Source organism: Apaloderma vittatum, unplaced genomic scaffold (genome assembly GCF_000703405.1).
Source record: "Apaloderma vittatum isolate BGI_N311 unplaced genomic scaffold, ASM70340v1 scaffold11921, whole genome shotgun sequence".
NCBI lineage: Eukaryota > Metazoa > Chordata > Aves > Trogoniformes > Trogonidae > Apaloderma > Apaloderma vittatum.
Window position 1 is genome coordinate 61706 of NW_009699667.1, and position 15400 is coordinate 77105.

General features: G+C 41.3%; 1 protein-coding gene across 1 annotated transcript in view; it reads right to left on the reverse strand.

Annotated features, from left to right (window-relative positions):
• PRKAR1B (protein kinase, cAMP-dependent, regulatory, type I, beta) overlaps positions 1-15400 on the reverse strand; it is a 94343-nt gene that overhangs the window by 37857 nt on the left and 41086 nt on the right. The window contains exons 4-5 of the mRNA XM_009878486.1: positions 1118-1179; positions 327-373 (exon numbers count right to left, since the gene is read on the reverse strand). Coding sequence (XP_009876788.1) covers positions 327-373; positions 1118-1179 — 109 coding nt within the window. The remainder of the gene's footprint in view (positions 1-326; positions 374-1117; positions 1180-15400) is intronic.

A 15400-nucleotide genomic window follows, 5' to 3' on the forward strand; every position in this document is an offset into this window, starting at 1 on the left:
GGTTGATCTGAAGCCTCGGGTGCATTCCAGCATGGTGGCCTGCTCTGCCAAAGACTGCACACCTCCAGGTGTGGTTAGGGTTCTGAAGATAATGTCATCTGCTTGGTTGTGATACCACGTTTTCCTGCTTGGAATGGGGAAATAAGCTAGGATGGAAAACATGCCAGTTGTAAAATCATCCACAAGTGACTGTGAGAACTGTGAGAACTGTTTCAGGGAGAAAGGAGACAGAACCACAGCACGTGGCTGGACCAAGCTGTGTGTCAGAGCACATCATTTTATTAGGTAGCGTCAAAATAAATATTATACCGTAAGAGTGTACTTACATCCACCTCGCCTTGGTCAATCACATAGAAGTTGTCTCCTTCATCCCCTGGAAGCAAAATACAACAGGTGACTGTTATCTGAAGGTCTGCTAACCTATTCAATAATTTCCTGCTTTCGTATTTAACCCTGAACATATTTGCACAGGTTTCTGCACCAGATTACTTAGAGAGATTCATTTTCTGAAACATCCTTGCCTATTTGCCTTCATAAATCAAAATATCGCTGTGATTTCTTCCTATTAATACCTTTCAATTGTATTAATTTATCTCTTCTGACTGATTCAACACTTCATCCGTGTAAACACTCAAGAGGCTTTAATACAGCCTGAGGGCGATGCAGTCGTCCCCAGCACGCTGCAGGCACGCAGGTAAGTTGCCAAGTGCGATAACTACGATACAGCACAATGAGGTGTTGAATATTCCCAACAACCATAAAAATATTTTCCATCTCTAATTACTCTTGGCTAGCCTGTGCCACCCTTATGCATTGTGAGCTGTGGTTTACTTCCTAACTACCTTCAGTTAAAGAACGAACATTTTAATTTGAAGTCCTATTTATCTACAATTAACGGTAGCACTTGGAAACCCTGGAGATCTACCAGGGTGGTTTTGTAGATGTACATGTAGCAGAAGACCTGCATCCAGGAATGTCTGATACAGCTGCACACTTTGATGCTTTCCGTATATGGTTATTCTTCCTGTTAAGCACGGAAGGTGAAAACTCAGATACAGAGAAGTGAATTGTACAATCCTAGCAAACATAAAAGGGAAAAAATGAGAAGAAGGATTACCTTGTTGTATGACTGTTTCTCCTGCAATGTGTGTCACGGGGAACATGGCGTCAAATATGTCACTGGGAAAAAAAAAGAAGAAACATTTAATAACGAATCAGATCTATTTCTTATCTAGCCAGTAGAACGAATTCCATTGCTTCATTTAGCCTTCATTAACAGATTTTGCAGGAAAAGAGAAGGAAAATGTTAGGTATAACTGGAAAATGAGCCCCTGCTTGGCAAGAAATCAAAACAATTAGTTAGGCACAAGCTGTGGTTTAAAACTGAGACCGTGATTCAGTGTATGCTATTTTGAAAGAACTCCTGAATTATATGCATATAGGCCACTTCTCATAGCGCTGCAAAAACTAGCCAGCCTTAGTATTTTATTGTCTAAGCAGACAGATTTCAGATTTTCAGCTGGGATCGGTATGTGTCACAGCAGTAATTGCTAGATGCCTAAACGGGAGCTCTTCTCTTCTGAACATCTGGCCTCGCGTTTACAGGCAAAACCTGTTCCACAATACAGAGCACGCTTGGAAAGGTAGATGGCTCTAAAATAATGTAGCACAGGAGCTGGCAAGAGATTGCATTCACCGCGCAGAAGAGGCCAAACTCTGAAAATCTGAGAGAGTTACTCGTGAGAAGGGAGTTTGACAGAAACACCGAAGCTGCAGAAGAGCCTTGTGCTCATTAATCACCGCTGAACTACACACCTTACTGTGGTCTCCAACATACTGTCACATATCCTTAAAAGGCCAGGCAGAGCAGCACCGATGGGAATGCACCCTGCACCAACACTTTGGGCAACTTGCCCAACCCCAGTCCTTTGTTTACTGAGGGAGACAGCAGGCTCCGTGGAGCCAGGGCTTCCTTTCCCCACATCAGATTTTGGGGAACTTATTTTCAGAAGTATGAACCACACTGAGACAGGCACTCCCCACCACTCTTCCTCTTCCTATGCATCAGCCTCAAGGGCTAAAGGAAATAGCTCCCCAGCACAAACAAAAGGTAGCAAGAAGGAACTGTTAACTAGTCTCTCCCCTGGTGTGGTCAAGGAATGGTCCAGCCAAGGACCACCGATGATGGCAGCAAGATGAAACGCTTCAGCCTGGAACAGAGCTCACAAGTCCTTACAATTGTAGCGGAGCGCAAACACTGAAGAAACTGAAAATTTTGACCAAAATAGCCAGAAGATCAGCAAACAGACCCAGGCTACGTTTCAATGCCTTATATAGGAAATGCATATTGTAAAATCCCATTATTAGCTTATTTCCTGTTCAACTGTTCCAGAATTTATTCAGGCTCAGTTCTAGGAAATGTTTCACTCCTAAGTTCAAATTGCTCATGTCTTTCCTTTTCAGCAGCCAGAACAGTTTTGCTCAGTATTACAGCTCTACATCCACCAAGAGAACTGGGAGTTTTCAAACAAGGCATCTCCCGCTGCTCCGTAGTGCCTGTGAGGGATGCTTATTTTTGATGATCTTCAATGGGTTTAGCATTTTTCCAGTTCAAGGGACTTCTCCATCGGCAGAATGCATGTGTGCGGTGCAGGGTGTGGAGCTGGTCCTTGTGCCAGCCCTCGGTGCCCTCGACCTAAAAGAAATGGAAGCCGAGGCTCAGGCGGGATGGGGGAAACAGCCACCACGGTCCGCGCCGACCTGGAACAGCCACGAAGGGACCTCGCATGAGTGAGGCAAGTCAAGCTGTTCGTGAGTAGCTCTGAGACCTGGAAATTCAGCACGACAGAGTCTCATCTGCCTCCCTGTGGTTTCCATCGGCTGTGCCTGGGCACCTCACTGAGCTTTAAGAACAGCCCTGCAGCCTCCCCGATGTACCCGAGGAAAAGGCACTCTGCGTGGCAGAGAAGAAAGTCTCCAATGCAACACATCCAAAAATAGGCACAACACTGTGAATATCAATAACCAAACCAAAATGTGACTGTTTGAACAAACTTGGAAACCTTGGGGTTTTTTTAATAAGAAATACAGAGGAAATAACTACCCACAGTTTCACCCTTTCATCTTTGTTTAAAGGCTTTATTTTATTTATAACTTAACAACTGACTGTACAAAGAGTGCCCAATAAATTATATATAGTATTGTATCCCTCTGCAAAATGTTCCAGATTTCATTTCTGCAACACAGTTTTATCAAAAAAAGTCCTCTTTAAAAACTCACAGACTAGCATTTTCAGCTGATGCTGTAAGGAACCCTAAGTCCACCAGCAGCAACAGCAGTTTTACAGTAATATTCTGCTGCGTAGCAGTGTAGCAGAATATTAGTGTAAATATTCTAGCAGCCAATATACAATGTGTTTCAGTGAAGTCTTAATAGACCAAGACCTGGATTTTTAAAGAGACCTTTAAAAGACATGTCATCAAATATCAGTCTAAAATACATATGAATAGACACACACGAGGTACCCAAAGTCATGGGGATGTTGATTTACGTCTTCAAAGTGAAAAAAGTGCATATCCTTGATAAATAATTGTAAGTGACCAATAATATCATGACTGTCACTGGAAACACATCATCATGTTGCTTTTCTACTAAGGAACTTTTGTTCTTAATTGATATGGTGAGGCCAAGATCTCTCACAGTGATTAATGAGTCAGAGTGTTTCTGTTTCTCGATGCTCAATTTGAGATTCATTAAACAGCCTCAGATCTCAGATGATATGGATCAACAGCCTCGAAGTTTCTCAACCTACAAGTCTGGCACCCAAGAACTGGGACATTCAGAATACCACTAAAAACCCTCACCCTTTGAAAATTATCATGTCCTTAAGTACTTCGTAAGATCCCAGTATAGAATCTGGCTTTTTGATTTAAATAAGTGTAGAATCTGTTTGGAAAATTTTATTATCGCCATTATCCTCGGTGTCTGAAATAAACACAAAAATGTCACAGGGTTTGATATACCAAAATACTTCAAAAATTTGAAAAATTTGTTCCTGGCCCAAGCCAAAATCTGAAACTACAATAAACACACATATTTTCCACCTCCCCAGTAAAAGCCCAGTGCTCCATATTCAGTTTCAGCCATGTGTCCTGGGTCTGCACTATGCACAGAAACCAAGCTTTAAATACTGGATAAGTTAAGAAGTGGCACTTGCTAAAGTCATAAAAAAATATGGCCAAGGCCAAAAATAAGGCCTGTTGTTTTCTTCTTTACCATGCACCTGTTTATAAGACATTTAAGATCACTCTCTGATTTCCAGTAAAAATTAGCCCTTACAAACGCAGTGCTGCAACCACCTCGACACCAAGCAAAGGATGTAGCTACGTTCTCCTACAGCTCTGCAAAAGAAGTCCTTGCATTTTCTGGGTTGGAAGGTTTTGTTAAATAACTAAGGCCAAACATATGCATACACATTCCTAACAACCAAATTTTTTTTTTTCAAGCACAAGCAGGTTTTCTTTCAGTGTGAACAGAAAGCCAGGAAATCAGCAGCTAAGTCTTCAACAAACGTTGAACTACCGTGATTTCATCTTCTGTCTGACTGCAGCACCAAGAACACAGCAGCCTCTGTCTTCTGCCCCTGCCCCAGCTATTTCACATGTATTGACACCGCCCATGCCAGCAACACTGTGCGCTGAATTGATAAGGAAAGGGTTTGATTTTTCGCCAGGATTTTTACGATTGTGCGTAAATGAGAACTGCTCAGAGGTATTTCCTTGGTTTACTGAAAATGTATTGTTTGCCCTGTTTCCAGGTGACTTATTCAGATGATGGAAGAAGAAAATAGGGCACCAGTTCTGCTATTTCAGCTGCTGTTTCATGAGACTGCAACTGTGTCCTGGGCTCAGCATCAGTGCTCGGGGGGCTTCTCCTCACTCTCTCCAGAGCCAGAGCTTTTGACAGGCTTTGCTATTTTTTCACAGCTTCCCCACCTACTTCCAGAGGATCTGTGTCTGGTTATTTGTGGCATTTGGAGTCAAATACGTCTTCCAATCAGAAGGTATCCAGAGTAATTTTTTTGGCTTGGAGGCATAGTTGCAGGTGGGACTGTATATACCTGAATATCCCCATTTGGATCCGAAAGGAGATGCTAGCAGGACGTTACTGATGTTTTCCAGGGGGGGGACTTTATGCACACCTAATTCTTTGTAACATTCAAAATCAAATTACAAGACAAGATTGTGAGCCGTACAGAACATTCAGAGAGCAGTTAACTAGTCCAATAAAGTGAAACCGAGAAATGCGTCTCGACATGAAATCTCTATCTATTCAATCAAAAAATACCATCTGTCTTCTTAGGGAATATCAAAATTTAGAAGACTTTTTTTAAAAAAGGTCAAAGATATCAAAGGCTTGTAGCAAGTTTTGACACGTGAAGTGTCTTCAGTGAGCGTGCAGGAGAATTGCAAACAACTGCGATCAGACCTGAAACCACGGTGGCTGATCCTCGGCTGCCATCTGCAGCAGTCACCTGGGCAGGGGGAGCCAAGTCCCGTTTCATGCAAAGAAGGAAAACTCCACTCGACTCAAAAAACTGCAGCTATTTAGACCAGCAAAGAGTTTACTACAGTGACTGCAAAATAAATATGACTAAATGCTTTCCTGACTTAATGCAGTAGCTTTTTAGAGAGCCCATTTGCCAAGATGCAAATGGCTGCGCTAAGAGGAAGCCGGGAGTGTGGGCAGGGCCAAGGGATTCTCTTTCTCATGAGAAAAAGTGAACGATAAAAATAAATCATCTCATGTGCTTTTACACTGCGGCTGCTTAGAGTCAATGTAGAATATCAGATAGACAAGAAAAATAATGCCCATTGTAGGTAAAACAGCACTGGCAATGGACAACGGAGAAGAAGCTTGTTAAACAAAGCGAGAGAAGGAGGATTCCAGGCACTTTCAGAAACCAGACCATGGCAATGGCCAAAATAGGGAAACTATGTAAGACAATTTATCAGTTTCACAATCAGATTTCTTTCCAGTCCTTGCTGTGCTGAATGCATTGCAGGCAAGGAAAAATGGAAGAGACAAAATGTATACGTGTTAGGCAAAAATGGAAAATCCTCATTATACCTGCAGGTTATAATGTGTCAAGAGTAAAATCAGAACAATTTCACTGTGCAGGCAGACTCAGCCTTCAACGTGTGCGCTATGCAGAGTCTTTTCGGTTTTTGCTATCTCTAGCAAAACAAAGCAAGCCCTGTATTGTTGAGGATAGCTTTAAAGACATGTAGCTGCTCTGGCACGATTCGACAAAAGACATGCAACATTTTCTTGGAGTGAGGCTGCCCTAGCAGGAGGATTCTAGCAATTTAAACCTTTCTTACTTACATACCTTTAAAGTTTAGTAAACAAGAGTTGATAGTAACTCCACCTTTCTTTAGCTGTAGCTCTTATATATGGGTGCTGTTTTTCTAAAGTTGGGGGGGAGGTTCTTATGTATTATGAGATTTTCTTACGATTAATTTTCTGAAAAGGTAAGTTTCTAGCAGTCATTATAACAACAACTTCTCCTGCCCTGTAAGGATGAAGGGCACAGAATTTAAGCTAAGCTGGCTTCAGTTAAAATCTATGTAGTGAAGGAATAAATGCAGTACTTTACCACTGAATAAAATGCAAGGGTTTATGCTCTCTATGTAAGTAAAAGGTTTTGATCCATACTGTTTGCTGCTAGGAACGCTGCATGTCCTTGCTGATGTACAATGCTCAAACCACCAAGAAATACTACTATTATTTACTGACTACTGAGAATAAAAGTAATGCACCCAGGCAAAACAAGAGATTCCTTTTTAGAGGTATTTAAAATTAATAGCCCCGAGCCTACAATTGCTATAATCAAATACGTGGTGTCGCAGGCATGTATTTTAGAAAGAGAGTCAGTACTGAAGGCTTAACAAAAACACAACCCATCTACTTCTGTTCATTTCTTTTCCTGTTAGGACAACAACAAATTAATTAGGGCAGCATAAAAAGATATTAACTACTACAAATATTTAATTACTTCATTACAATGTTTGGTTATTATTACAATTAAGACACGCAGTAATTTTACTATAATGACCATATAAGTCTTTGAAATCAGACATGAGAAGACATTCTGAACATCAGGTTAACATTAAAGTCCATGTCTAATTCCATAACATTTATTAAATCACAAGCTCACATAACTAACAGACATGTGAAACAGGAAGAAATAAGAAATTGTCTTCTATTTCCATTTTTACTGTTTTATGAAGTCCTTTTATAGGTTCATTAATTATTACACTGAATGAACTGAATGCAACTTTATGAGAGAAAAATCAATTCATTTTAATAATTCTATGCATCTACGTGTGAATGGGTCACATCATCTTCCACATGTTAACACCAGCTTTCAAAGAGAAAGAGTTTCTGCAGAGATCTTCACCTGGAAAACCACCTGCCATGGCTGGCTGCAATAACTGGCAAAAAAGGGAGCCAAGCCTTGTGGCTCCAGAGTGACAAGGTCCAACCCCACGTCCTACCTCAGTGCTTTCACCTTGGCCTCTTTTCTTCCCGTCCATACCTCAGAAACATCATTTTATGGAAGACTTGTTTCCAAGGCCTTGGCTGTACCACATCTGTCCAAGAGGGAGGGCTCGGTGGAAACCTGAGGTCCATCTCTTATTGTCGTTCCTACCTAACCTTTCACAAGGTTGAGGAAGACCCACGCTTCCTTCAGCTGGTCCCATTTCCAGACCCATCAACCTGTTTGCATCAGAATCCTCGTGGCAAGGCATGAGACGGGTGCTGGGAGGTAGAGGAGGGCATTACCCAATGTGTGTGTTAAGCCATGTATCCCATCGTGTCTAAGGCCAAGGTGCAGCCACACAGCATCCCTTCTAGCAGACCCAGCTGAACACGGGGCAGCTCTCCAGAGTCTTTCATGACAGACCAGTTTCATAGGTTTTCATTGTTTGTAGTTCAAGGACAACTGCAGACAGGGCTGTATCAACAGAAGTGTAGCCAGCAGGTTGAAGGAATTGATTATTTCCATCTCTCCAGCCCTTGTAAGACAGCCTGGGGTACCCTGTCCAGTTTTGAGCTCCCCCATACATGAAAGACGCTGACAAACTGGAGCGAGTCCACAGTGGCCACCAAAACGGTGCAAGGCGTGGAACACGCAGCAGATGAAGAGATGGTCGAAGAATTGTGTTTATTCTCCTTTGAAAAGATGATCAGGGAGATCTTATTGCTGTCTACAAGTGCTTATGGGAGGATGTAGAGAAGACAGAGCCAGACTTTCTCAGAGGTGCACAGAGAAGGATGTTAAGGCAACAGACACAAACGGGACCAGAGGACATTACTACCTGATAAAAAGGAAAAAAAAATCACGATGATGGTGGTCAAACACTGGAAGAGGAGCCCAGGGAAGGGGAATGGTTCCAAACTCAACTGGGCAAGGCTCCTGGTTAGAGTGGCCAACTCTGAGCAGACCCGCTTTGAGCAGGAGGTCAGGGTGGGGATGTCTGGAAGGCCAGGGCTGGGCACCAAGCTCCTCTCGCCGAGACGAGGTGGCCCTGAGCTCAGCCGCAGACACGGGGGAGGCAGGGGAGCGCGAGTGAGGAGCCAGCTGGAGGGAATCCCATGCGTAGCGCACGGAAAATATGCTCTCTGTGTCCCGACCTAGGAATATCTGTGTGCTTCTGCGTGAATAATCGCAACTTCACATCACTAATACCAGCGCTCATCGACTGGGTCGGTGCATATCAGGAGGCCTGGACTCGAAATTACGTAACTTTTTGAAGTTTGCTGAAATGGAATATTCCTGTGGAAAATGGTTGATGTCATTTCCCATTTAAAATACTTCAGAAGCTTCTAAACCATCTAAATGTTCTACTGCGGTATATTCAGAGGATTTATTTTTCACCACGAAATCACTTCAAAATTTAGCTTCTTGATAAAAGTTTAAAATCAAAATAAGGCATTGTTGAAAATGATATTTCAGTTGAACTTTATCATTTTTTTTGCTCGTTTTCTGTGTGTGAACATTCTCAAGATTTTCATCTTAAAACTTAAGATTCAAGATGGGGGTAAAATGTGAACACCAAAAGAAAAAAAACCAAACCAAATCAAACTCCTCCAAAAAACCAACAGAGAAACCAGGGGCAATAAAACAGACTTTCTACTTGGTTACAAATGTATCTCTGTATATGTACAAATATATATACACATATAGAGAAACCCACATAACTAGACTACACCAGCTTATTTCTGGTGTAGCAGGTACAGAACAGTGATTGGGAATTGTTTTCTTAGCCAGCAGGTGCGGGGCTCTAACCTCAAGATAGAGACATTTATGGGGGCAAGCCTATTCTACTGAATATTTCTACAGAAACGCAACACCACAGGAATAACTCTCACCCCCAAAACAAACTTCTGTTGCTATTAATATGAAGCAAATTCTAGCAATGATAAAGGGTGACTGTAACAAAGTTCCCATATTTGAAAAAACTTATTCCTTCTGGTACTTCAAAATCTCTCCACTCTTTAATTTCAGGCTCCCTCTTCTGGACTATGCCAATGAGGCCAGAGAGTCACCATACAGAACACCTCATCACTAATTTTCTATTCAGGTAATACAGTGAAAGAAGCCCTTAGTAAATGGCACTGATATAGATCACTAACCAACACGGCCCAATTTCATGGTTACTACACCTGAAATTCTCTGAAAATACATTGGTATATTGTGAGATTTAAAGAGCTCCCAGAGGTTTGCAGTTATAAATGCGCTATTATGTGACTTCTTGGAGTAGATGATGGAGGAGATGTCCCTCAATATAGGGACACGGGACACTATATCCCTAGAGATATCCCTATAAGGGGATATAGGACATTGTATTATATAATGAACTACATTATATTAAATCATGAACTATGATAAATTCTATTTTGCATGTACATAAGCAAATACAAAGAAAAACATACTATGTACATTACCTTACCGTTCACATTACGCAGCGAAGAGAAATCTCTCCCCCACTATAGTAACAGCATTTTTTGCTTTGCCTTTGAGGCTGAGATGGAGGACATTTTTACATGAAAAACAAATTACATATATTTGTGTTTTCTTGCATCCCTATGATTAGAAAACTGCTGACAGAGAAAGATTAATTCTAATATTTCATCCAATTTTCCTATTCAGAGCATGTCTGCAAACAAACTGCTGTGGCTGTAGGAACCTCGGCGTGAATGTAATATTCATCTATTTTCATTATTTTCTTTTATATTACTTTTTTTCCCACCCTGCACAAGAATCACTTCTAACAGTTTTCTATAAATATGGGAGAATTAAATTGTATCTGAAAACTATGATTGTTCCTTCAAATCATATACCTGCTGCTCCTACGCGTTACTGTAATGACTACAGCTTCTGCATCTAGAAGAAAGATTTGAGTGCCACAAGACAGCACCTGTGCCTGGCAGCTATATCAGCACAAAAAATAGATAAAATTTAAGAATTATCAGGTATTAGACTAACAACTTTTCCTTACCGTGTCTGGTGGCCCTTGCCATTAACATTAAAAGCAGGATTCTGCAAGAATGCTAAAAATGCTAAGGCTAAAAGATGACACTATGCTAAAGAATGACAAGATGCTCAATAAAAATGCACTTAGTGTTGGGTTGGGATTTTTTTGTTTGTTGTTTTTTTCATCACGTTCATATAAAATAGCTTTGTACGCCAGGGAACTCCTAGGGTGGCTTTGGTAGTACGCGTATCGATACGCAGTGCTGCTGGCAAAGCTCAGAAGCAATTAGAGACCGAAGGCTCGGCTCTGCAGAGTTGGAGTTGCCGAGTCGCTCGGCGGCGTGCCTGCTGCGAGCCGGGGGAAGGCACGCTGCAACTCATCAAGCAGTGTTTGACATGCGTCTCCTCTGGCTGACAAGCACATAACGTACGGCTGCAACCAGCTCCCACATCTTGCTTAATTAATTTCCATCCTTGTTGTGGGCTCCCACACCTGGCGATATCAAACAGCTGCGTGTAATAAAAACATTTTAACCTGTGTCAGCGGATAGGATTCAGTTTAGTTCATAATGGGATCGGCAAATGAAATCATTATAAAATAGCTGATAAAGGTTCCCTAGAATGAGTCAGAATTATTTTTTTAAAGTGTGTAAATCTAGTATTAAATAGCTGATGAATAAAATTCATAGCTGACACAAAACCACATGTCCACAAGCACTTGCTTTTCTATTTGCATATCTATTATAGCTCACAGACATGTGCAAACTCACACCCACACATTTTCCGTATGTTTTCCCTAAGTTTATCGTTACTCCCCTTCATCTCTGATTCACAGCAATTCTGAGATAGAATCTTCTACAATAAAATGAACTAGAGATAAAATTTCCCTAGACAATAAATACTTCATTTGTAGGAGCTTTTTAGTGAACTATCACAATTAAGCAGCTTCATTTTTTCACAGCTCCACTAGTTCAAAGCAGGCGAAAATAGAGATCGATCAGAGCAGATGATACACGTGTTTTTTTCTGAAGCGATCTCTATTTGCAGGCGTCTGAAGGACAGGGAGCTTTTTCAGCACAAAGAGCCATTTAAATCTCTAGATGCACAGAGACCTAAAGGTGCACTTTCTTCATACCTATATTAATAAACTCAGATGCAGTCACATTACTTTGCTCAGTCTTTCATAGTAATTTTCCTTCCACGTCTTCGCCAGCCACTAAATCGTACATCAAAGGCATCCTGAAGACACCCAGCAATAGCACGGGCAGCAACACCTGCTGCTCCCAGCACTGATTCCCAGCAGTTTGCTCTGTTCCAAAAACCCGCCTGGCAAACACGGCACTCATCTCTTTTTTTCTGCATTCTGCTGCTAGAGTTAACAAAATCAAGAGTGCCCAACGTTCAATTCTGTGATGCAACGTGCGCGGGCCCACCTTTATCTCCCCATGGTGATAGCAACTCTGGAAGTGTTGGCTAGGTTGGGCTTTCATTAGCACTGCTAGGACGGGAGAGGGGAAAAAGCAGTGTGGCATCCCGCATACCTGCAGTACGTTTTTCTTGTCTGCCTGGTTCAAAGGGAACGTGAAGAATTCATCGGGCAGGCCAGAGCCAAGTGGTAACGCAGACGTTTGTGGTCATTCTCAGTGCAAACCTTCAGACACCTTTAGTTTGGGTCTGCTAACTCCGTGTTTGCCTTCACACCAGCATCATTTTTAAGCAATTTCTCCACAGGAGGAATTATATTTTATGGCATTAAATAAACCAGGACAAACTCAGCCCCAAAACAAATTGCAAAAAAACTTGCAGGAGTACATTATCACACAACTCATGTTGCTTCCTCCCAACCAAAAAACCCTCCCGGTTCACAGATTTCTGTTTAATTTGGCCTCTGGCATGACAGAAAGGAATTTTTTGCCCATTTACACAACTCTATGAATCAAATGTTGACAACAGTAAGCTGCTCTTCAGTCTGACTTAAAGGCATGCACCGAAAAATAGCCAAGTGCTGTGCTTGCTTTATCAGGTCTCTCACAAAACCAGCTACGATATGGCCTGTAGCATACAAATCGCTCTGGTTAAAAAAAAAAAAAAAAAGGCTTCACAGTTCCTTTTCTTTCTTTCTCTCTCAGACTCAACTTATCAGCAGGTATAATTGCTCCAAATCTTGAATCTTGGCTGGGTACACTGCTGTGACGTGCTTCAACACCAGCACCTTAAAAGACTGTCTGTAAGCTGAGAACTGATTTAGGTAGGGTTTAAAAAATGGTTTTAAAAAACAGAAGATTTTGCTGTTTAAGAAACGTATCTCCACTGGTCTAAATACATTTTTAAAGTAGGGCAAGCAGGCTTTATCTGTGTTGATATGAAATTCCAAAATACAGTAACGAAACGAAGCAGAAATTTCTATACTAAAGCCCACTTAAAAATAAATCCAATTAAAGGGAATAAATAGGACAAGAGAACAACTAATTCCTTGTCTTTGCTTCTCTTCAAGGAATATTCATATAAATCCCCAGTCTGACATTTATGCTGTTTCATGTGACAGGGATCAGAATTCTCCATAGCACAACGTTCTTAAACCATTTACCCCGACAGCATCTTTATGAAGAATAACAGCAACCTCTCCATACTCAAAGAACATTTTCTGTAGGCTCACAAAGGGTTTAACCCTGCAAGCTTTTATCCACATGAACAGTCAGCACCAGTACTTGAAATAAAAGGAGTAATTTAATGAAAAGGGGGTGGTAGAATCAGGGATTTGGAGTGAGATCCCTGGGGGATGAAGAACATCTCTCTTATCTGTGCTGGTGAAGTGGCTTGTAATCACAAGTATTATATATGTGCTTTGTAGTGCAACAATAATGATCACAACGAGGAAAATTGTGGAGCTCAGTGCTTGAATTAATTAACTGTCCTGGATCCTTCAGGCTGCTCTATTTTGAAGAGACCGTTTCACAACCTGAGGACCCACACTGCCTGCTTCCTTTCCATGTTCCTGCGGCCGGCGGAGGTGGAAGAAGATCAGAGGCATTTAAAGTCCATTTTGCATCTCACTTTTTAGGGGGACGGCATCAGGATGGACCCCACCTGTGACTGAATGGCTGGAGATAACAGTTAGATGCAACACTCACGGCTAAGTATGCAGGCAGCAAAGGGCAATGTGTGTGTGTATGTGTGTGTTTCAGGGGTGACAGCCTGAAGAGACTCACAAAGAATCACTCCAGACTTTGGGACACCTCAGGGAATGCAGACTGAGGTGCTATCACACCAAATCAAGTGCAATTTAGAAAGAAAATTTTGATACGAATACTACCGAGAAACTCCATCTTGGTGAGGGTCAAAAGAGAGGGGAGAAGGAAGGTGGCAAAAAGCGTTTCTTAAATAGAAGAGATAAAAGATGGCAGGAGATAAAAAGGTCAGACTAGGTGGTCTTGAGGTCCCTGCTAACCCTAAATTCAGTGACAGATACAGAAAAGCAAACACTTGATCTCAGAAAGATTTGCTCATACAAAGAAAGCCTTGAAAAAAGACCAGAAAACAGGCAGCTATCAAAGTAACGCTTATACCCTGGTAGTAGGCAAATATATGATGAACCACACAAATACCCACTAGTGCTATGGGCCACCTCCCTCTTCATTTGAAATAGCAACTTGCCTCACATTCCTGAGATTCTCCTCAAAAAACACAGCCCGCACGTTCTGCAACACCTCGGCACTAATCAGAGGTTATTAAACGAGTCTGAAACGAATAAACAGATCTGAAAAATAAACTACCGATGTGCCATAGGATTTGCAACATTAGGTTGACTTTAAAAAATAGACTAATACATGCAAAGGTCACTAAAATATTTATATTAATGATGGAGCTGAACACTAAGCAGATATTGACTTCTGTTAAGGTGAACCTCAAGATTTATTGGCCTACGAGGTAAACACTGACTGAGATAAATCCAAGGTCAATATTTACTACCAAGGACAATAAATCTCGGTGGCCTACGAAACATGAAATAAATATATATGTATATGTACATTCATAGTCACAAGTATAGCTACAGATAGTTACACAAATTATTTGGAAGAACTATCGTCTACATAATTTTTACAGCTTGTTTTCTTAATTAAGCTAGAAAGAACCGATGAACAATTATGAACCAGTGTTGGATAGACCTATTTGCACATGTTGGTATTGGTGATATCTAAGGGTGGCATTTCTGCCTCTCCAAGTGACTCCCTTTGCCCACTGAGCCGGGTGAAAGGTTTCTAAGACACAAAGGGAAGTCAGGACCTTAAGTGCAACTTAATTGCCCTATTTCCATCTTAGCTTGAGAACCCATGCTTGTGACTCAAGAAGCAGAGTTACACATCTCAAAGTAGGCTGAGTAATTTCCAAGCTCTGGACTTATCAGCCACAAAGATTTCTGACGGAGCACTTCTGAATTCGATGGACCTTCATCTAAGGTCAAGTTTCTTCCCACACAAGGCAAGCACAGGAGGGGAACGTGGATATTCTGGAAGTGTTTTAACAAGAGACACTTTTACTGTGGTTGTGGTAAATTTTGTATGAGCTCAGAACAAAGACGTATCAATCAAACTGGGCAAAATAAATAAATAAAAGCATTGGATGACTTTCAGAGTTATAGGCTTTTTCCTTGAACTAGAAAAGCAAATAAATTTAACAGGAGCGCTGACAAAAGTAGACCTTCTTCCTCCAAATAGTATACAAGATCTAAGCCAAAAGGAAACAGATGACTTTGTGTGTTTGTAGGAAGTGATTAGAGAAGATAGAACTTAATTTATTAAGATGGGAGACGGTGATTCTTTTGTTGACTTTTCAGGTCAAGTGTTAAAACCTTCTGCA